The 23,057-nt window shown below is 45.1% G+C and overlaps 1 protein-coding gene across 1 annotated transcript in view; it reads right to left on the bottom strand.

The window, feature by feature from the left end:
- LOC101570005 (BMP-binding endothelial regulator protein) overlaps positions 1 to 23,057 on the bottom strand; it is a 241,952-nt gene that overhangs the window by 81,562 nt on the left and 137,333 nt on the right. Inside the window, exons 8-11 of the mRNA XM_023708096.1 lie at positions 21,796 to 21,905; positions 20,240 to 20,380; positions 17,654 to 17,758; positions 14,094 to 14,139 (exon numbers count right to left, since the gene is read on the bottom strand). Of these exons, the coding sequence (XP_023563864.1) occupies positions 14,094 to 14,139; positions 17,654 to 17,758; positions 20,240 to 20,380; positions 21,796 to 21,905 (402 nt within the window). The remainder of the gene's footprint in view (positions 1 to 14,093; positions 14,140 to 17,653; positions 17,759 to 20,239; positions 20,381 to 21,795; positions 21,906 to 23,057) is intronic.

The raw sequence follows: 23,057 nt of genomic DNA, 5'->3' as shown, positions 1-23,057 counted from the left end.
CCAGGAAGCCTAAGACCCATGTGGCACCTGAGGTCCCACAGATGCCCCACCGGGGGCACCAGGAAGGCTGTGGGACTCACAGCCATGGCTTCTTGAACCAGAGCCTCATCTAATTTTACTGTGTGCTTGAGGAAGGAATAGGAAAGGAAGAGGTCGCGGGCTTCCTTCCAGCAATGACAACAGGAACCAATCTACATTAAAAGCACTGGGCATTCATAGCTAAGCCAAAGTAGGTGACACAGCAAACACGCAAAGAACCCACAGCAGCCCTGTGGCCCTGAGTCACCATTCTTAGCCCTGCCTAGTGCACCACTCACTCATCAGGCATTAATGCAAATTGGCTGAATTAGTGGGTTAATTAAATAATAGTTTGTTGGGGAAAAAATTCCCACATTAAATTTACTAATATAGATAAATAGAAGGCTTTCCACAGAATTCAACTCAATCAATTAATGGGATAATTTATGATTGATCTCAGAACAAAGGGATTATTACGAAAATGTGGCTTGTGAGGGCCACTATGAGAACCATGTCTGGGTGCCAGGGAAACTAGTAGAGAATGCCTGGAGCATTCATTTGGGCTGTTTCCCTTCTTAGAGGTCTAATTTTCTCATTAGAATAGACAAAACCTGCCCCGTACTGCAAAAGCACTGTCAGGCTCAAAAAGCCAAATTAAAACCATAAAAATATAAGAAAAGATCATGGTTCAAATTCCTGAGATAACCAAGTACATAAGCAGGACAGTGGTCCTCAAAGGACATCCATGTCCTTGCCCAGAACCTCTGGTGAGGTGGTTCACAAGGCAAGAGAGAAGAACATTTGCAGAAGGAATTAAGGTTGCTCACAGGTTGACCTTCAGACAGGATGTCTGTCCTGAAACATCTGGAAGGGGCAAGCACCGTTCCAGGGTGCTCAGTGGGACAGGAAGGCAGGGACATTCGTGTAACAGGGATGGGGGCCAGGGGATTCACCCTACTGTCACTGGCTGTGCACATGGATGGGCTCCTCTGCAACCAGAAACGGGAAAGGATTTTCCTCCCATGGACCCTCTACAACGAGAATCCTTGCTGACCCCTGGATTTTAGTCTCTCAGACTCATTTCTGACCTCTGACCTCCAGAATGTATGAGAGAATAAATGTGCATTGTTTTAAGCCATTAGGTTTGTGGGGTTCGTGACAGCAGTCACTTAAAACTAATACACTGAGCACCAGCCACCGCATCAGTCTATGTGGGTGTCCGATGGCCTCTGCATCGTTGGGCTCACTGCAGCACCACACACTGTGATCTTTGTCACAGTTTCTTAGCTCTGAGTCTGGAGAGGATGCCCAGTGGCCCACAGCCATTCAGCAAATCAGAACAAAGACAGAGTCCCAGCCGTCTCCCCAGTCCATGCATGGACCATGCAAGTGACCCACAGCCCAGGCCGCTGCACCCACACAGCTGCTGTTATTACCCTGTCCAGGTCACAGATACTCAGACCCCAGGGCACAGTGCATATGAATGCATCCTCTCAAAGGCAGGGCTTTGTGGCCACCCTACCTCCTAGGGGTCCATGAGTTTCTGATTAAGAATATTGACCTAGTTTGATAGGGATTGCATTTGATAGGGACAGCAATTTTGGGAGTATGGCCATCTTCACAATGTTGGTTTTTCCTATCCAGGAGCACAGAATATCTTTCCATTTTCTGAAATCCTCTATGATCTCTTTTTTAAGAGTACTGTGATTTTCCTTGAAAAGATTTTTGACTTCTTTAGTTAGATTAATTCCAAGGTATTTCATTTTCCTCGGTGCTATTGTAAAAGGTATTGTTTCTATAATTTACCTCTCAGTGTGTTTGTTATCTGTGTAGAGGAATGCTATTGACTTTTGGGTATTGACTTTGTATCCTGCTATGCTACTGAATTTCTGTATTAATTCTAGTAGCTTCTTGGTGGAGTTTTTTGGGTCTTCCAAGTAAAGTATCATGTCATCTGCAAATAATGATAACTTAACTTCTTTGCCTATTCTTATTCCTTTTATTTCTTTCTCTTGTCTAATGGCTGTAACTAATGATTCCAGAACTATATTGAGTAGAAGTGGTGATAGAGGACATCCTTGTCTTGTACCAGACCTAAGAGTAAAAGATTTCAGTTTTTCCCCATTTAGAATTAGGTTATCATTGAGTCCTAAATTTTCTGATCAAGGAGATTATGGGGCCAAAGAGGAAAGTGATTGATGATGTAGAGTGTGCCTAAGGAGAGTCACATGGAGAGAAAACATTCTCTCAGGCTTTCACAGGGAGCACATTGGCCAAGCAATGGCCGTGACTCATCCACATGGCTGACACTGGCAAAAGATCTACAATCTGAGGTACAGGGTCTCAGAATAAATCCTCAGGGGATTTGCCTGACCTTATCAGATCCCAAAGCTACAACTCTTGTTGCATAGGTCTTGCTTTATCTTGGTCTTAATCATCCAGCAGAAAAGTGTAAAAATGAAGTATAAAAAGTAAAGCTCTGTTGTTATGTTGAGCTGTAGGGGACTCAGGTCAACAATTTCTGACACTGCCAGTCAAGCAGAAGACCAAATACTACTATGGATTACTGGACTCTTTTGGAATATTTTCTGAGTTAACACACCTATAATATTCAAATGACAGAACTAAACAAAAAAGGGGATATATAAATGAATGCCCATTTTGTATCTATGTATTCAAAATGGTTAGGATGGGTATATAGTTACATTCTCTTAATGAATAGAGGGATTTGTTGTAATAGTGTTTGTAGATAGGAGATCATGTCTGCATCTTGTACAGCAAATAACCACTAGGAAGACAGTAGGTAATGTGTTGATTATTGGAACTGTCCTACCAATTTGATTTGAAACTGTCTCATTGCTATTTGTCTCTCAATAAAATTATGGAAAAAAACCAAGAGAGTTAGGATAGATATACAGCTACTTTCTCTTAGTTCAATGAGTATAAGTTTTGTACTAATAGTGTTTAGACAAGGTTTAATGTCTACATCTTGTCCTCTGAATGCCAACTAGAAAGACAACAATATGCAATGTATTAATTATTGTAACTGTCCTACTAACCTGTTTTTGAAACTGTTTTATTGCTATTTTATCTTTTTTCTCATTAAAATGAATAAAAATTTAAATAAAAAAAGAATATTGACCTAGACTTCAATTATAAATTATACTTGATGGCTCTTACACTTAATTCCTTCCTATTTCTCCCAGAGAAAGAGCTGAAGATTGGTTTAAACCTTTCTGTGTCCTCCAGGGGACTTCCCAGGATGCTGAGATTCACCAAATGTTCATATGAACTCATTACAGAAGATACTGCTGGCCACTTCCACCACTGAAGTTCTAACCTTAAAACGTGGCTTTTCAAGTTTTGACATTTTATTTATCAATGAAGAGAGCCCTATGCATGAGCTGAACAGATGGGTTTCACATCTTTTAAGCATGAGTCTTATCAACTTGGCTGGCTTTGGGACCTTCGCAGGGCAATGGAAGAAAATGCTTTTGGGTGTGTCTGGATGGATCATGCTAATAAGTCTTGGGGTCTACATCTGGTCCCTGGCCTCATCCTTGCTGGCACTGTTACCCTGCTCTGCTTTCCAGATGCCACGAGCAGGGCAGTTTTGCTGCATTGCACTCTTCCACCATGATGCTCTTGCTTACAGCCAGCTGACCGCACAGGGAACCTCCTGAAACCAGGAGGCAAATGAATTTTTTTTTCTTTTAAATTGTGTGTGTCTGATAATGCACTCCATGGATGCTTACATATATTTAAGGTAATCTGCCTTCTGGAAGAAAAGCCCCACTAAATGTGAAAACTTTGAGCATTGTTTTTTTCTGATGAGCATCTTATGTTGGAATCCTGGCCTTGCCATTGAGTTAGTCTATAAAAGAAATATAAGATGCACATTTAGGGCTAGGGTGGAGTTAGCATTCTAAGATGAAAGAAAAATAGCAGCAAGTCACAGATGCAAGAGGGAAGGCAGGTTGCAGAAGACCAAGCTGACCAGAGAGGCATTGCTCAAGGAGATGTAAGACATGTATGTTGTCTAAACAAGCTGGCCTGAGATGTCTTGCCAGCCTGAGAAGTTAAACATATTCCCAAGAACCAACTTTTCTTATCATGCTTCCAATGAAGTATCAACTCTGCCTATTGCACTGTCAAAATAAGTAGAAATTTTAAAAGTCAGGAACTCTAATTAGTTAGGGAGGCACTACAGAGCCCATCATCCCACAGTGTGTGTATCAAGCCCACTGCGTCGAAGGGCCCTGAGGATTCTGTGGCAGGAAGACACTCTTGCATTTACCTGACCTCCATTTCCCTGATGCACTAATCATAGGACCTAGCTTGGGAAATATTAGTCATAACTATCTGCAGCCCTGTGTTTTATAAAACACACTCTGGGGAATTCTGCAGCAGGGGCAGAGCAGGTGTGGGTTCTTGTCAAGGCCAAGTCTGGCTCTGATAGAGGCTAAAGAAAGAGGGGACGGGGTTAGTTATGGACAATAGCATGCCTTCTGGCTTTTGTGGGAAAGAGAAGGAAATCATTTATAGGACAACAACACAAAGAGACCATCAACTAGACCTGATGACTGAATCACAACATAGGGGAGAAGTGCCAGGAGCCCGAGAAACAGTATGAAGGCTCAGATCTGTGCAGCTGGGTGGTGTGGCTGCCAGATTGGGGATAAACAGGGCTGGAAGTAGCCAGGAACCCCTCCATCCGACTCCCACCTAGGAGGCCTCATAGTCCAAGGTAGCAACTGTGAGTCAGATTCAAATGCAGGTTTTTCAAGAAGAATGTGCTGCCTGAGAAGGCCAGAAGCTGAACTCCATAATGTCAGCATTTTGTCCAGAAGAGTTAAATGTAAAGAAGCTTAAAGTTCAGGCAAATTAGAGACGAGGATGAGAAAAGGACAAGAGAGCACTGAGGAAATGGAGCTGTGAGTCTGCACAGGATGAAAGACAGGATCATTGAGAACACAAAGCACTACAAATGCTGGGGAGGATTAGGGCTCTCCTGCCCTGTTGATGTGAATGTAAACTAGTGCAACCATTATGGAAGTCACCATGGAGATTCTTAAGAAAACTAAAAATGGAAATTCCATTAGACACAGCTATTACCCTTCTAGGTATCTTCCTAAAAGAATCAAAGACCTCTGGGTCAGGACATAGCTGACTAAGCACCTGCTTAAGCAAGCACAGAGACCTGGGTTCGATCCCTGGCACCACATGTCTCCCGGAACCCACCCCCATGATCAGGCATGGTGGCACATGCTTATAATCCCAGTGCTGGGGAGACTGAAAATAGGAGAATCACTAGGAGTCCGAGCAGCATAGTGAGACCCGGTACAAAATACATATAAAAAAAAAAAAATCAAAGACATCATACTATAGAGATTCACACATGCCCATGCTCATAACTACACAATTCGCAAACTGTAGAAGCAGCCCAGATGTGTGACAATAGACTAATGAATAAAAAAAATGCTATTTACACCATGCTGATTTATTCAGCCATTAAGAAGGTGGTATGCTTTGGTCATTTCTAGGAAAATGGACTGACCTTGACTGCACAATGTTAAGTGACAGACATCAGATTGAGATGGTTAAATTTTGCTCGGATTCTCTTATAGCAGAAACCCGAAATATAAATAGAGGGTAAAATAGGAGAGGTGTTAGGAAACAGGGAAACAGACTTCCTGGAGATGGGCAGGGAAGCAGAGGAAGGAGGAAAAAGAGAAGGAAAAGGCACTTAAAATGATCAGAACATGACATATGCTCACCAGGTGTCCAGAAAAATGTAGTTCCTTTATGTATCGTTAGCATACCCAAATTAAATAAAAAAATTTAAATCTGATGTAAGAACACTTTCCTAACAAAGTCATAAATTCTTTTCCCTAAAAAACAAAAAGTGAAATGAGAACAAACCTATATAATACTCAGTCTCAGGAAGGCCAGCCAGGGGGAGGGTAAGGATGTTGGAAAATAGGACAGACTGAGACCACTAACCTCAAATGAGACCGGGATGGAAGGAAGACTGGAGCACAGAGGAGCTCCGTGGCAGAGAGAGGCACAGCAGCCAGTAAGCTCACTGCAGCCAGCAAGCCATTTTTCAGACTCCAGCAAAGACAGGAAGACACTTTTATAACCCAGAACACAGAAGAGGTTACGGTGACCTCATAGAAACATTTTTAAAGATGAATAAGTACAACTGCTTTCAGACAGAAACCTCTTGTCATGTATGAAAGAAGCGAACTGGCAAGCTGCATATGTACTTGGAGGCAAAGGTCCAAAACCAATGAAAACACAGTTAAGAGAGAACACAGAACAATGCTTCAAACCTAGGGCCTCAGATTCCCATGGACTGGGCTGCCAGCTGACCGCCGCTTCTTAATTTTTCAGACTCACAGACTTTCCTTGGACAATGGGCACAGGCTCATGTGAGGACCAGGAAAGCGGATGTGGTAAGCATGTGTCACCAGGCCCGGCTCGGACTAACACTGGATAAGTCGCTACCACTGCTGACAGGAGCAACCGCCGCCACAGTAGAAGTAGCAATGTTCACTGATCCTGTTTTGTTCACAGAAGAAGCAACCTCCAGAGAAGAATAAACCCTTGGCTCTGTGCAGAGTAACATGGGACTGACTGTACAGTTTACACAAATGGTGTTTTAGCTGCGAAGTTTCATTTGTTTTGTTTATCTGCTGTGCATCTAGTTGTATTTCTGGTATCTGGTCACTGGGCATTTTTACCTAAGTTCTATCTGTCACAATGGGGCACTGTGGCTCTCTTGAAATTCAAGATGGAAGCTGGGATAAAATTTGTCTGATATCTAATTTATTCATCTTTTTATATAGAAAATATATTTTTTCAAAACCTGGCTAGAAAGACACATTTAATGGAATCATTTCATTATGCTACATCTGTTTAACAAACTTTGCTGGGTAAATTATAGCAAAGCCTAGGGAAAAGACACTGGATTGGGAGGTCATCAAAAATGCAGGTGCTTATGCCAGCTCCTCAGTTAGTCCTCTGCGAACCTGTTTCCTTGCCCAAAAGACAGAAGGCTGGCCTTGCAGGCAGGACTCACTCCCTCCACAATTCCATGATGCTAAAATGGTGACAGTCTTGGGCCCTGAGCACAATTCTGCCTCTCCTTCTTGGCAGGAACTGAGCAGAGTGTTCTCACACTCAGAACTATACATATTTTAATATTGCAAGCAAGAGAACTGGGGAGATGTTTAACTTTCCCTGAAGTGAATCAACTCTGAGCTGCCAGGAAGAAAGAAGAAAGCATGTGAAATGAGTAGAGATGGAAAAGCCAGCCAGCTCGCTGTGGAGGTGAGCTCGGAGCAGCCTGAGGTCTCCACCTCCATCTAAGCAGACACAGAGAAGTCAGGCAGGAGGAAGCCCTGTGCTTACCTCAGTTCCTCTCTTCTGCGGTGGGTGGAGGACCGAAGTGGCCACTCTAGAAACTCCTCTGAGGCCCTCTCCAATCTCCAGCCTTAGCCCCCAAAGCACCCTCCTGACAGCTTCCATTCTCCCCTCACTGTGAGTCTTCTCCAGCTCCACAAAGGACGGCAGATGGAGACGCCATACAGCCAGGCTCTGGGGCTGGGTTGCCTGGTGGGAGCCTCCTCAGCTTGCCTTGGGCTCTGGGTCACCTCAACCTCCCTGACTCAGTTTTCTCACTGGAAAAGGAAGCTGGTGCCACTATTTGGTCACATCATGGTCTTGAAGATAAATGAGACCAAATGGGACAAGCAGGGAAAGTGTTTAGCTAGAGCAGATGCTAAAATCCACTAGCTTTGGCTACTGTGGTTACTGTTATTGTGACCTGATGTTTATGCAACAGTCATCGTCCTCATGCTAACTAATGAGTACTAACTGCTGAGCACTGACCAAGTCCTAACGACATGCAGCAGTGCAGCACTTACTGTCATTTCCACAGGGTGTTGGTACTGGTTACACAGTAGTACCTTATACAACTAAAATAGCTGGTAATAGGTGATAGATAACAATCGCTCCACCCATGTGACAGAGAGCAACTGCAGTCTCCACCTTCAACTCTGCAGCAGATTATAGCCAGAACAGTTAAAGTCACAGAATCTCCTGAGGTAGAACAGCACAGAAAACAAGCAATCTCCTCCCCCTCTTTCTGGTGTTGCTTCTCCCTCCAGTGTGGGCTTTCCTGGCCACCAAGTGTGGTGAGCTCAGGTTTCATGTGCCACTCTGTCTGCCACCACAGCCTCAGGAGTGGCATCAAACCCAACTCCAGATGCTCAAGCTAAGACCACAGGGACCACTTAGCTTAGAACCTCCTTGGCAAGGCTGAAGTCAACACCGGCATCTGGAGTCCCAGCCTCTGAAGCTCTGGTTTCACATTTCCTTGCTTTCCTGGTTCAGGACAGAATTTCAGGGCTGAGGGACACGGAGCTACTTACAGACTCCAAGGCCAGAAAGCTTGTTCAAATACAGAATGGCTAATTTGTGAATCCTCAGTCAGAGCAGATTTCTCATAAAATAGGCTCCAGGTCAGTTTCATTGTGGCTCTTTTCCAGGGAAATTAGTGAAATTGCTGTTCTATTCCTGCTCTTAGGGTGACCCTGTTTAATTGCAGACACCTGCAGGCATTGCAGAGGCTTAAGTGAAACCTGCCCGAACTCCATGGGGCAAATTCCACCCACTCTGGTGGGTGTAGGCCAGGGCCTGCTGGAGCCAGGGCAGATGCAGGAGCTGCACACAGCTGGAAACTCACCCTTGGAGGATTAAGAAGTCACCTGGAAACTGTGATCCTCCTCATACTCTGAGATGCTGAAATGTGGTATTTCCTGTTACGGTGGAATGAGGAGCCCTTGAGATTATCGCAATGATATATGTATCTATACTCAGCATCCTTGCCCTTCAGCAGAGCTTCACAATCCAGAGTGTTCCCTTAGGTTGGGATGCTCAGGGTGCATGCAGGTAGCACAGGCACAACACCACTGTCCACCAGTCCATGACACCTGGGAGTAGCTGTCCACAACTGGGCTACATCTGGTTGTGTAGATGATTAAGAGCTTAAATGTTCTTATGCGATCAATCTCTCCATTTCTCTCTATCTCTCCTTACTACCCTAGCTCCCTGTATACACAGGCAGTCACAGAGACAGACAGACAGACAGGCAGACAAAATAGAAAGTCACAAAGTCTCACACACCTCTCTTATCAATGTAAAGATTAAGTGTTATTTCCAAGTCTGGAAACAGACATACTGCCAGCAAAATCTTATCTGATTCTGGTCTCTTCTAGGGAGGCCAGGTCAAGATTCCATGCAGTGTTTGCCAATACACAGAAAAACAACAAGTCGTATAAAACCAAGCGCTGCCCACGCACAGCAAGTGGTGCCCTGGACCTGACTCACGGTCAGCCCGAGCCTCACACAAAGAGGCCACCCCAGCCTGCAACTCATATCTTGGCAAGTAGCGCTTACCAAAAGCTCTCTGAAGATTGCTTAGCTTGCTTCAGATATTTAACTTTAAATAATTCATGCAAACCAGATTTACTTCTTTTCTATTGGAAAGAGGGAAAAAGAACAGTCACAAGCTATTCAAAAATAGCAACGCTCTTCGCTACTCTTTGCAGTTCTGGTTCTAAGAGGAGCTCCCCACTCATTTGGATAGAATCCTCAGCGCCATTCAGGTGGAGCCTATACTTCTGTTCCTCCACAATCACTCCTCACTCAGGACTGTGCATGACCATTGCCACCGGTCACTGCAAGGACACCCAGAGAAAAGGTCTATGCATTCACGTTTCTTCCTTACTACTAAAAATGACCAAGGGTAGACCAACACAAGCAGGAAAGAAATTCTGCAGGAGTTTAGACACAATGCCACTTGCCTGAAAATAAGGCAATCTCCATTCAACTAATATTGAGAACCAAGGGCTGGGGAGATAACCCTGTGGTCTGAGTGTCTGGCTGGCAACTGCATGGACTCAGATTCGATCACCAGTACTGCGCGCCACGCCAGCCCTGGAACCCCAGGTGCACCATGCCAGCCACCAAAACTGGATGAGGAGGTACACACCTGTAATCCCAGCTCTAGGGAGGCTGAGACAGGAGTATCACTACAAATCTCAGCTGTGTAGCGAGACCCTATACCAAATAAATGAAAAGATTAAAAAAATTGAGAATCAAAAGGAGTTTTGGGATGTGATTAAACCTATTTAGTGCAAGTAGTTTTGCCTTCTTTCAAGAAACAATTGAAGGGAGCACACAGACACCCCTACTAGCCATTCAAAGCACACAAGCATGAATGTACACTCAAAGCCAGAAGTGAGCTTAATATTCAACCCTGCATGATTTTGGAAGTGGGCTCCAAATTTATTTCTAGCTTCTGAGCAATGAAAGCAAAGACTGACTTTTAATGCATCAAGTTATAGCCCTCTGTAGGGCTAGTGAATTAAATGCCAAAACATATTCAAGCAAACCCAGAAGCTCTGACTTTCGCCTTCACAAGGCAGAGGGTAGCAACACTTTTCTGGTGGTGTTTCAGCAGCTGCGCTGACCGTGACTGCCACTCCATCACTGCGGCTTCCTACCTCCGCCCTCATCTGGGCTGTGTTCCTTGGGGGGAAGAGGAGGGGCTGAGGTTCCTAAATGAGGGTGATTTTGTCCTGAAAGAGGCATTTTGGGTTGCCACAACCTTGGGAAAGGGTTGCTGTTGGCACTGAGTGGGTAGAGTTAAGGATGGAAATACCCAGCCATGCAACAACTGTCCCACCGTGGTCATCCGGCCAAAGGCTGAGGCTGAAAATGCCCGTGTATACTTAACCAGATTTGAACACTGTAGACACATTGATCATTACATGGTACCCCATTAGCAGGTACACACTTTGTGTTTTGTTTGTTAGTTAAAATATTTCTAAAATATTTTTTAAAAACAAATCCTAGATAGCTCAGAGGCATAAGTACCTTGGGCAGGCACAAGGACCCAAGTTTGATCCCCAGCTCCACGGGCTATGCCATCTCATCCCCAGAACCTGAGGCACTCACCCTGGAACTGGGCATGGTGGCACAAGCCTGTAATCCCAGCACTCAGGAGGTTAAGATAGGAGGTTCTCTGTGAGTTCAAGACCAGCCTGGGGGCTCCAGAAGTGAGCACAAGACCAGCCCAAACTGTATAGCAAGACTCTGTCTCAAGAATAAAATAAAATAAAATAAATCCTAGAGCAATCTGAAAGAGTTGTGTGTGTGTGCATATGCATGTGCATGCAAGTATTTACTAATAAAAAATAATAATTAAAATTACTAATAAAAATTAAGTCATTTTTCTGGTTTTAAAAAACAGGTTTGCTTTCTTGGCTCAGTCTACGCTATTTAAAAATCTACAGAGAAGAAGAGCTTTCATAATTGGCAGAGGAGGGAAAATGAGACCAAACATTTGTTCTGGATCCTGGATCTGGATAAAATGACAAAAAGAATTTCAAAGTAGGAGGTCCAGAGGCCACAGGTAAAGGACAGCCTAAGAAGTCTACCCGACTATGTTATGAAAGCTGGGCACTGCTTATAAAAACTGGAAGCCATCCCATCTCTGAACTGACTCTGAGCAGGCGAACCTGGCCAAAAAGAATGAGTTTTATAGCAGGGATGGAGAGCTGCTGGAGAAGAGAGAGCACAAACACACGGAAAGAACACCAAAGGAAGTTGAGAAATCGCCATCTGATGATACAATTTAGATTTGGACAGAGAACTGCATGCCTGAGCTCCTCCAGCTCTGACCTGCTAGATGCAGGTGCAGAGTTAGTGGCCTCCAGGTGTCCCTGCAGCTGGGTGGCTCCCGCCCATGCCAGCTGCTTCTCCTGGTGATGGAGGCCCGGGATCCTTCATGTGCCCCTCACACGTGATTTAACATGACTGCCACAGACCTGGCTCCATTATCATGCCCATCTTTCCAGTCTTTCTTTCTTTTCTGTTGAACCCTTCCTTTCTGAGAAGTCACTAGTCCTCTAGGTATGGAAAGGCCACCTCACATTGGGAAGATTCCTAATAACAAATCTTGGCTTTGCTCCCAAGTCCCTCAATAATCCCTCCTAGATTTTTGGGACATAAAATGGCTAACTCAAAATTCAAGCTATTGGGTCCAGGAGATGGCTCAGTAGAATAAGTGCTTCCCTGGCAAGCACAAGGGCCTAAGTTCAATTCCCAGTTCCAAAAAAATTCAAGCTGTTTCTGGATGAAGCTGGCCACACATTTTAAAGAAGCCAAGGGGCAGGGATCCTGCCTGACAACAGTGTGATGGTGGATGTGACCTGCCTAACCTCATGATGTTAGAAGGGTAAACTAGAAAACACTGGGAGTTCTTACACGGTCTGTCCCTACCTCACACAGCAGACCCTTCATGAGGAAGTGCGAACATCACCATTGCCATGGGTATGGAAGAAAACTTCATCCATACAGATTCCAGCTTCTCGTTCAGAAAATAAGGAAACTGAAAGTACCTCATAACTACCCATTAACAATGCTTCTTAACCAGGCATGGTGGTGCATGCCCGGATCCTAGCTCCCTGGGAGGATGAGGCGGGAGGATACAAGGTCGAGAGCAGTCTGAGCAACTCAGAAACTTAGCAGGACCCTGTCTCAAAATAAAAAAATAAGTTAGGGGGTGGGTAGGAAGGTAGCTCAGTGCAGAAATATCAGGTTCTATGATGGTAAACATGTTAAAGTTTTCTATGATAACAAACAGCCTGCTGTGACCTGTGTGCCATAGGTTTGCCACCATTGGTTGTATTCAATTCCAAATATTGATTTAAAAAATTTTCTTCTTCAGAGAGTCTCTAGAAGGATGATTAAATGTTATAGTTTAAATGTATTACTTTAAATCAACTGATGTGTTAATCATAGCAAATTATTCCTGCATTAGCTCTGGAACTCTACTAAGTCATACTTCAAACCCTCCTTGAAGTTATCTTATGTACTTCATTATCCTCAAAGAAAAACCTCTGTATTAAGGTTATAATGCATTTTTGTTAATTCAACCAGCACCTCTAGCCAGTGTATAATTGTTTCATGGCTTTGGCTCTATGTGATAGATATATAATAGGTGATAGCAATATATATACACATGTTATTACATGTTTCACATATATTTAAAATGGCCCTCCATTAACTTATTGCCCAAAAGCATAGCAATTCAAAAAGCAAAACACTGAGATTATTCTTAGCACTAGAAAGTCTGATATGAGATACATGGAAGGGATAAGCTAGTTCCCAGGAATGATGGTGTCATCTACAATGAAGCCCATTCCTTGAATCCTGATGGACTTGCAAGATACTTCCTAATAGATTTCCCAGCTTTGTTAATCCTGCTCAGTATACACAGAGCTAATCTGATAATGCACTGCCAACTCCCTTTTTAAATACTTCAGAAAGCCATCTCAAAATCACATGAAATTGAGAAGGACTGAAACAGTGATTTGCAGATACATTTATGCCCACCTAATGGAAATCCCACTGCCGTGTCTGGCCCTGGGGTTAGTCGTGTTTGGCTTCTTGAACAGGCCATGTGCAGAAAGAAGCTCCAAGAGCGCAGGTAAAGGTCACAGGACTGCAATGCATTGTGGGCCAATGACCTCTGCAAACTCTCACCAACAGCCACACTGGCCGTGCCCAGGCAAAGGCATGAAGAACAGTGTCAGACTGAGGGAGGAAGCACAGCTGTGTGGCTTCATCCCAAGGGATGGAGAATCCCTCTTCAATTACAGATGTCTGGTGTTCCTGGATGTCGTTATCTTAGCCACTATGACTGCAAATGCTATTAACAATTAAAATGCACATTGCATTACTGGCCCTTTCTAAACCTCATCAGATCATTTATCTTCCTGATTCTCACGGCAGCAAGTTCTGATGGAAAATCCACATTTGTCTCAATCATGCTTCTATGAGAGGATTACAGCCAATAAGCGTGTCTGTGGGGAGGGGAATGGCCTCATCCTACGCCCGCAGAGTTAAAAAGTGTGCAGAAAATGTCCCCTCTAGTTCCTTATTGCATCACAAATTGCCAGACAAATAGCAACAGAGCATTTCCAAAGCAATGAACTTACTTTCAGTGCAAATCGGGCAGCATCCTTTTCTGTTGAGGATTTTACCCTAATCAGGAGAAAAACAAATACAGAATTAATGCTAAAAAAGGGTCTGCTGAGGAAGACAAAGCTCTTTTTTCATATCTAATACCAGAAAAAGCAAAGAAATCAGGCCAAGCTGTGTTTGAACTCAGCACCCACAAGGTGCTCATGATGGTAAAATGAGTTTTCAGGTCTGGGGTTCTGAGGCCAAGCCTGGTCACTGTGAAAGCCTTCCTGTTTCTATCCCCTATGAAGTGTGAAGCGTTCAAGCCTTGCAAGGGTCAGATTTCTCACATGGCCTGGAGGGAAGATGGAGAGCCCCTTCAGCGATATGCAGGGCACACCCACAGCAGGCACTGCCTGCCCAGCTGCCACTCTGGCAGGGATTTCCTCTTCTGTTTCCTGGAGGAGCCCAAACACTGAACTACAATCCAGGCTCCGGACTCACACATCCTGTGGGCATGGGTGTGGGTCTGCTGCTTGGTCAGAGTCTCTTTCAGAAAGTGGTGTCTTACCTGTGTCAGGTCACTGAGATGTGCTCAGAACCAACAGGACTGAGCCCTCTGAAATGCTAACTGATTTCCATTACTTTCTGGAAATTTGCTGCAATTTTCCCTCTGCGAGTCTTTTCTTGTTTTTACTGCATGGCATTTAGAAGAGCAATCACAGTCTCAGGACCCAGAGGACAGCTGGGCCTCATCTCTGACTCAGTTGTTAATCAGAGGGAAAAAGCAATAGAAGATTAGCGTCTACAGAGCACTTGCTTTGTCACTGATTTCCTGCAGATCCTTCACGTATGTCACACATCAGCTTTGTTGCACAGGTGTGAGGAGCTAACTACTTTAGGGGATTAATGATGTTAGAGATTATTACAGTTGTTGCTATTAAGCACGAGAACCTTAAATCTGAGCATTTCCCTTTTCATAGATGATAAATTTTAATGTCAAGTAATGGGGAAGGCTGAGTCTAAAATTAACTCTAGCTTTGTGTTACCCTCCTTTCCCCTGAAGATTTCCATCCTCCATGTCCTTTATCTTAAGAGAATTTAGCGTGGATTGAGTTTCTGCTCCGCATTACACATTCCCCATACTCTGTCTCATTTACACCACCTTGCTCCAGATGGAGATGCTTTGTTCTGATTACAGGGACTAAGGAAAGAGAGCCACAGTGGGATCACCCATGGCCCATGACAAGGACATACTGGTCATGCACTGCCATTCGCTGAAGCCAGTTGCATCAGAATAGGCACTGGTATTTAAAAATAAACACTAAATTGACTTTTATAAAGCTGGTTAAAGATTACAACCAGAATTGGCTCTCATTCTATTTTCTTGCATCAGTTGGGCCACATTAAAGGCCATGGCAACTTTGAATGAGACTTCAAACTCAGCCCCACGCAGCCATGCCACGGTTTGGGGGCATCAGGACACCTTCTCATTTCCCACAGCTCTGCTAACTGTTTCTGTCTGGCATAGAGCCTCCTTTAATTTGTCATAACTGGAAGCAGCTGAGGACAAAGCCAGCTGAGTCAGGATGATGGAGCAAGCCTTTCTATGCCCATGTGGCAGAGAGGTTTCATGCCAAGTCTGGAACCCAGTGTGGCTCGATCCCCTATGTCTACATGGAGGCAGAAACTGACCTCTTCCTTCTCGGAGAAGGAAGGTGGAGTAGGTCAGGTCACAAGATCAGGCGGGAAGTAAACCAAGAGCAAGGTGGGAAGCCCAAGAGTCCAGCTCACGTAAGGTCTGGACACCCCGCATCCCTGTGTGCAAGGAGGAGCGCTCACAGTGCCCACCTCAGGAGGCCTCAGAGTTGAGTGCGATCCATCCTGGGACCACAGCAAAGCCTCGTACACATCAGTGGTGCTGAGAGGACAGTGTTGTGACAACCTGACCCCATCCCCACGGGAACCCTGGCAGCCCTGCTCCCAGGCCACACTTTGTCCCTGTGGAGTTGCCAGTGGGGGCAGGCAGGGAACCCCACATTAAATCCTTCTGCAGCAATGCGCATAGACTTCTGGAAAAGAGCTGCTTGGCAGGCAAGAAGGGCAGAGCAGGAAACACAGATGCTCCTCAAGTCCTTTTAGCTTTTCAACTCCCTGAGGTGATGTTAGGAAGGTGAGGTGAGTGCGAAGGATTCCCGCGCGGGCTAAGCCGCCTTCCATATTCTTTCTAGCGGGAGGACCCGCTAGAAAGACAGGTGGGACCAGGCAGTCAGTCCCTGTGGCTGCAACCTGCTTAGAATGCTGACAAGCTTGGCAAGGTGCAGAGGAAGGAGCCGGGAAAGGGCTCAGCAGGGAGCCCACATGCGGTCCAGAAACAAGCACCACTTAGTAGACACTGGTGACATAAAGAGCGATTCCCTCTCTGCAGGGAGAAGACCGTGACAACCATAGACCCTACTCCAAGCAGAGCTGGGAGCTAGCTCCACCAGGCCCAGGGAAGTGAACTGCCTGAGCCATTGAGTAGACAGAGCCCCCGTTTGTCTCACAGGAGGAGGAATCCACGATCACTAGGTCACTAGCTTGCTGAGAGACTCACCGCATGAAGGCCCCCTGAGGTCGGCATCAATGATGTGAACTCTTTTCCCAATGAATATTTATAAGCAGCCCCTGTTCAAGTCTACTTATCACATCTCTTCTCTTTTTTTTATAGGAGGTTTTCAGTTTTCTGTCAGGCTTTTTAGAGCAAGACTAATTAGAGGTTTTTTCCTTCTTCTCTCCCCCCACCCCTCCATTCAGTTGTGCAAGGGCAGCAGCTGTTGTTTTCTTGTACCTTCTTTGGCACTCAAGTAAAAAAAGCAACTTTGTTTATCATAATACCAGATGTGAATGAAATTAAAAGCTCTCTATAATAGAGAAAGGAGGACAAGTCCTGAATATATGGATACGTTGTTCTCATTCACTGGAAGGATGTGAATAGGTTTGACATTTTCCCAAAATGCAGGAAACCTTGAAAGGTTTCGAGTTGCTGAGGTAAATTCAATGAGCTCTTGCTTTAGAAGAAGATAATGGCACTTTATTCAATGTGCCAGACTATGGGTATTGAAAGGAGATATTTCCACAAGGACAGGATTTTCCATCTGGGGCCAGGGTGGACAGAGAACTTGGGCAGGCAGAACCAGACTGCTGTTGGGCAGGAGAAACTTCTCAGGGAGGTTGTTAGTAGGCAGCCACAGGCCAGTCTATCAGTGAGAAGAAAGCTGCAGTTGGAGAAGGGAGAGTAGGAAAAGGTGAAAGATGGTTAGGAAGTTAAACAGAAAATGTAGCAAAAGAGAGCAGGGCAGCAGCCTAAGCAGAGTGGGAGGGGTGCTGTAAGAGGACGTGGAAGAAGCCAGTAAGAAGCGCAGGAGCCGGGCCAAGAGCTGGTCGGAGGTGTTCACACAAGGGAGACTGGGTGGAAGGAGGAAGCTATGTGGGGACCTGGCTCCCCGGGAAGGTGAAGGCTTTGCCATATCTGGCTTCTGCGTTCACAAGACGCTTATACAGGTGCTTCCCAAGGCACTAAGGGAAAGGGAAAGTGGACCAGTGTCCAGCATACCTGCGGGCAGCTGCTGATGGACACACACTGCTTCCTGCGACACTCCGTCCTGCCGGTCACACAGGCACAGATGGTGCAGTTGGCTGAGGACCACACCTCACCCTCCTGTGGGACAGACAGAGCACAGGGTTCTGTGGGAGCTGGGCCTGTGGGTGGGGCAGCTATATCAGGAAGGTGAGGACTGCTCGTAGGGAATGCATGTCTCACCTGGCTCAGGGATGGCGTCCTTAGATGCAATGTTTCTAAACTTTCATCTACATGAGGTGTGATGGCAACATACAGTGAATGGTTACATTTTTTAAATTTATGACAATAAAAGCCACATTGCCATGAATTTCTCTCAAAATCCTTCCTGTCAATTCCAACACACTTCTCTCCTTGTTCCTGCCAGTTTCTGAAGCAGTCCTAAAGGACCTCTTTCCTAAGTGTCTTTAGGAGGCATGATTTAAAAATGCACAAAAATACAGTGGATGCTGCTGCTGAGTGCCATCCAATAGGAAGGCGGGCTCATGAAACAAAGCCCACTCTCATCTGCATGAACCATTGCATCTGGCACCCTGGCACTTCTGGCTCATCCCCAAAATCAAAATAACCATGAAAGTTCAATGTTCTGGATGGGATTCAGGACATCGAGGCAACCACAATAGTGTAATTAAAGACAGAACAGAGGACTTCCAGGACTGCTTCTGCAGTAGGATGATGGGCTGAATGTATTCAAAATGAGAGGAATATTTTGAAAGTGATTCATGTCAATGTGTCTTTTACTGCAGTAATTTTTTGTTTTGTTTAAACATTTACCCCATTTTTGATAATATCTCATAACTGATCATTTTAAGATAAAGATGAGAGAGATTTCAGGGTGCGTATGTGTTTCCTCTCCAGATTATAAAAATTTATGTGTGTTTAACCAGCTTGTATTTGCATCTTATTCCTCATGCACTGCATGACAGAGAATGAATTTTCATAGATGATATAATAACAACCTTCGAATTTCCCTCTGATAGGATGTTATGCCAGGTAGCAGCAGTGAGTTGAGATGGCCAGAGGCAGGTGGTTTGTTCCCAGATGTGCCACCACTCTGGACATGAAAAGGGCACATAGGAGAATACAGAGCACAGACAGAAGATGTCACCAGCCACACACAGCTGGTCCCAGCCTGGCTGGTACTGTCCTCCTACAATGCAGGGTAGCATTTGAGTACACATTTCTTTTACCACAGAAAAGAGCCACTTGAGGAATTTCTTTGGCCCACTGGATTTATGACCGGCACCTTCCCAGTGTCTGGCCAAGACAGAAAAGGCAAAGATGAGATCCATGCTTGTGATCTAAGAAGATCACAGGCCACACAGTTGAGCCCAAAACAATGAAGTATCCTTCCTTGGCTTGTGGGTCCAGAGACACAAGTCTCCATCTTTGTTGCTGCCTCCTGTTCTTTACCTTTGAAGCTATTTTAAGGACCACCACCCTCTGATGCCTTTGAGATGCAGAAAGGCCTTGACTCAACTGGACCTAAAGGACACCTTTCTGCAGACTCAGTGTCTCTGTCAGTTATTTCAGCCTGCAGTCGCCTCAACGGGCATATTTATAAGGAGATTTGAAAGTGCTTTGCACAAAACCCCGTCGTGAGAGGGCAGCTACTTTATCTCCATGCTCCAGAGGCGAAGAGTGACTTTGTGTGTGGAGCAGGAGTGGTCCTAGAAGCCGGGTAAGCACAACACACACAGCCCTCTGGTGGCAGAACACATCCTGGCTTCTTAGAGTCCCTGAGGACCAGAGCCTCTCCTCCAGCTGTGGTGGTGACCAGGCAGCCTGGCCCAAGAAGCTTCTGAAACTGGGCTGGTTCTGAGGTCTGAGGTATCAATTCCCAAGAATACCAAGAAGTGACATCTTCGGGTACGGACTGAGTCCCCCCACCCTTGAGGCAAGCAGACTGGCTGGGAGATGGGAGAATCCTAGAACAAAGCCCAGTGCCTGCATCCAGAGTGTAATGGCCACTGCCAGGTTCCCACTGTGAGCACCAGAAAAGGCTGAGAATCACACCTAAGGCGGCCAGATGCCAGCAGACAATCTGTCACTTTAGCTGGGGCAGCGTCCTCTCAACCCTGTGACCACCATGCTGGCCACGCACAGCAGAACAGTTGTTACCTGAGCACCGTCCAGAGGAGAAAATTCCTCTTGGGAAAGGGACTTTGTGAAAAGCTTCTAAGTGCATCAAGCTGAGGTCCATCAGGATCTCGATGTGGGGGTCATCTTGGCAAGGGGCCCACCTGAATGACACGCTCCTGACAGTGGGTGCCCACAACCACACCGCCCACCGGGAAGGACATAAGAGCTGGGCCAGGCCAGATATTCTAACAGCAACGAAGCCAAAGCAAACACTTTTCAAAAGGTTGCCTCTGTGTCCCATGTGCCCTTACTTAATTCTAAATATACAATACTGCAATACACATGAGCACATCAGCTACACACAAACACCTCCATATGTGCACACACATAGACTGTAGAACTCTCCAACCTGCATTACTCCAGAGCTGCTTAACAGTCAGCCCAGGGCAACAGTGCCAATAAACTTCACCTCGGACATACCCGGAAAATCTTGTTGCCAAACTTGCACACACTGACGTCTTCTGGGGGCACTCGAAGGAGGCACTGCTCACAACAGGCCTCACTGTCCCTGTCACAGCTGCCAGGGTGGGAGCAGGTTTTCTTGCATACCACAGTGGAGTCCTGGGAATCCAAAGCAAATGGGAAATTAAAGACGACTTTCCCCAGGTAGACCAGATATCCTCGCTGGCCTTCCTCAACAACCCACACGTCACTTCTCCAAAATTTATTCTGCAGGTATTACATTTTAATGGTTTGCAATAAACCTTTCTATCTCTTCAAAATGTAACCTATTTACTTTCATCTGAAGAATACTATGGGGCATTTTAATGCTTGGGGACAACAGGCACACATTCCTTACCTTCCAGTGACTTGCAACTCCATGGTCAAGAGAACCAGTCCACTCCTGCCAGTGCGTGGCGAGGAAACCCCACTCACCACAGGACAAAATGTGTCCCTTCCTTCTTCCTGCCTCTCTGCTCCTCACACTCCTCCTTCACAGAGCTCTCTTGGGTCTCTGTCTTGGCTTTATGCCACCCTTAGGAGTTTCATGGACAGCCAGACATCTCTGATCAAAGAACTTTAATCAGAGCTAACTTAACAAGTCACCCTAGGTGACATGTGTGTGTATCTGCAAACGAACTAAGTAAGCCATCCCAAAACTGGATTCTAGACCTCTGCTGTGAAGGATGTGACCTTCATCAGGCTGTTTAAGCTCCAGTGAGTGAAAGGACTAGGTGTGCTACTTAAGGTGTTTGGAATAACATGTTTTCACTGTGGACTTCTGGGTTGGTCTTTCTATCTGTACATATCTCTCTTCCTCTTTAACTCTTTAGCTACCAAAAACAAAATATCAATAGCCATGACCACCAAAATAAGTTATTTTAAACTTGGGTTGCACAGATATGCAAGTTAACTCACCACCAATGAAGATACCAAAGCCCTCCGCGGTAAATGCTTCTTTTCCTAGTCTCATGCATAATTCATAGAATCAGGACATCTGTGTATGTGTGACGTGTGCCCCTTAAGCCTCTGAAGCTGTGGAATTCTTTATCAAGAATTAGATTGTTCAGAGAAAAGCAAACCTCTGCTTAAGAAACACACAATAAACCACACATAAACACTATCTTCCCAAGCTGCTAGGCTTAGTGTTGTGATGAACCATAAATTTATCCATATCCCTTCCAGAGTGTAAAGAAAGCCACTGTCACTGCTCATTGTGTTTGAGAATTCACACTGAAAATTGGAGTGAGGCAATATGGCCATCTGTGTATGTCTGACTTGGGGAATCCTCTTGATGGTTCTCAGAGTGTAGGTTTTGTCACCAGGAGCCACTCTGCGGATCCTCAAAATCTGATATGAGTTATCAGGAAGGAGCTGCACATAAACTTCTGGTGACTTTGAGCATAATTTTACTTGAGAGGCAACAGCTCTGATGCCTACACCTGATAAATAAACACCACTGCCATTGGCTAATAACTCTGAAACACTGGACTTCTTGGTAGTGTGTGTGCCACAGCCCCTCTGCTCCACCTCACCTTGCAGGTACACGTTGTGCAGTTGTTGTAGAGAAATGAGGACCCATTGTCATACACATCACTGTGAAATAGGCAGCTCCCAAAAGGAAGGTCAAACACTTTCCTCTGACCTAGAGGGAAGCAACATCACGGCATGAGAGAGATGAAATTCAAGAATGTCTCATTTCGTCATCAACAATTACAACATTGGATGTTAAGCCTTCTCCCAAAAACAGGTAAGACTGGTGCACAAAGAGAAAGCCTTGAGCATGACATTCCAAGAGATCCCCAAGGGTCATTTTAGAGTCATTGTTTAAGAGTTTGATTCCATGGGCCGGGGTGATGGCTCAGTGGAATAAGCATTTCCCTGGTAAGTTCAAGGGCCTGAGTTCAATCCCCGGTTTCGAAAAAAAAAAAATTTAAAAAAAAGAAATAAAATCAAGAGTTTGATTCCACATGAACCCATAAGTTCAACAAATCATGATTACATACACACATCCACCATAGTGAACCATAGTATCTTAGACAAAAGGGCTGCACTGGGCTCATATTGTACTGGGTAGACAAACACACAAAGGCCATTTTAACACAATGACAGGTTTAGTTCTGAGGAGAAACCTATATGAGAAGTGTAGGAATAGGGAAGACAAAAGCCTTTAAAAGCCTGGGATCCCTGAGCTGTGTCTTAAACACAAGTCTAATCACCCCCATGGTAGGAAGGAGTAGTTGGAGGGATGCAGGTAGAAAGAGTCAGGAAAAATCAGGAACTAGAATGAGCAAAAGGAACTAATGAAATGGCATCTGTGATGGTCTAGACATTTTTGTTACCACAAATCTCCCATATTAAAATCTAATGGCCAAAATTACAGTATGGGGAAAGGAAGAGATGGAGAGATGGTTAGGTCACGAGGTTGGGGCCTTCATGGATGAGGCTGATGCTCTTATAAAAAGAAAAAAGAAGCCCAAAAAGGAACACTAGCCCTTTCCACCATGTAAGATCACAGAAAGAAGGCCCCATCTAGGAGCTAGAAAGCAGACCTTCACCAGACACAGAATTTATAAGTAATTTGATCTTGGGCTTCCCACCTGCAGAACTGTGAGAATCATTTTTTGTTTGTTTGTTTGAAAGCTACACAGTTACGGTATTTCACTATGGCACACTGAGTAGCTTAGGGCAGAAGTTGCATAAAGCTAGTACTCTGACAGGCTGAAGAAGGAGGATTTCAAGTTTGAGCCACCTCCCCCCACCCCAGCCTTCTTAGTGACTTAGTAAGAACATGCCT

The sequence above is a fragment of the Octodon degus genome, unplaced genomic scaffold (assembly GCF_000260255.1).
Source record: "Octodon degus isolate 3935 unplaced genomic scaffold, OctDeg1.0 scaffold00330, whole genome shotgun sequence".
Taxonomy (NCBI): domain Eukaryota; kingdom Metazoa; phylum Chordata; class Mammalia; order Rodentia; family Octodontidae; genus Octodon; species Octodon degus.
This window is presented reverse-complemented; position numbering and strand designations above follow the sequence as displayed.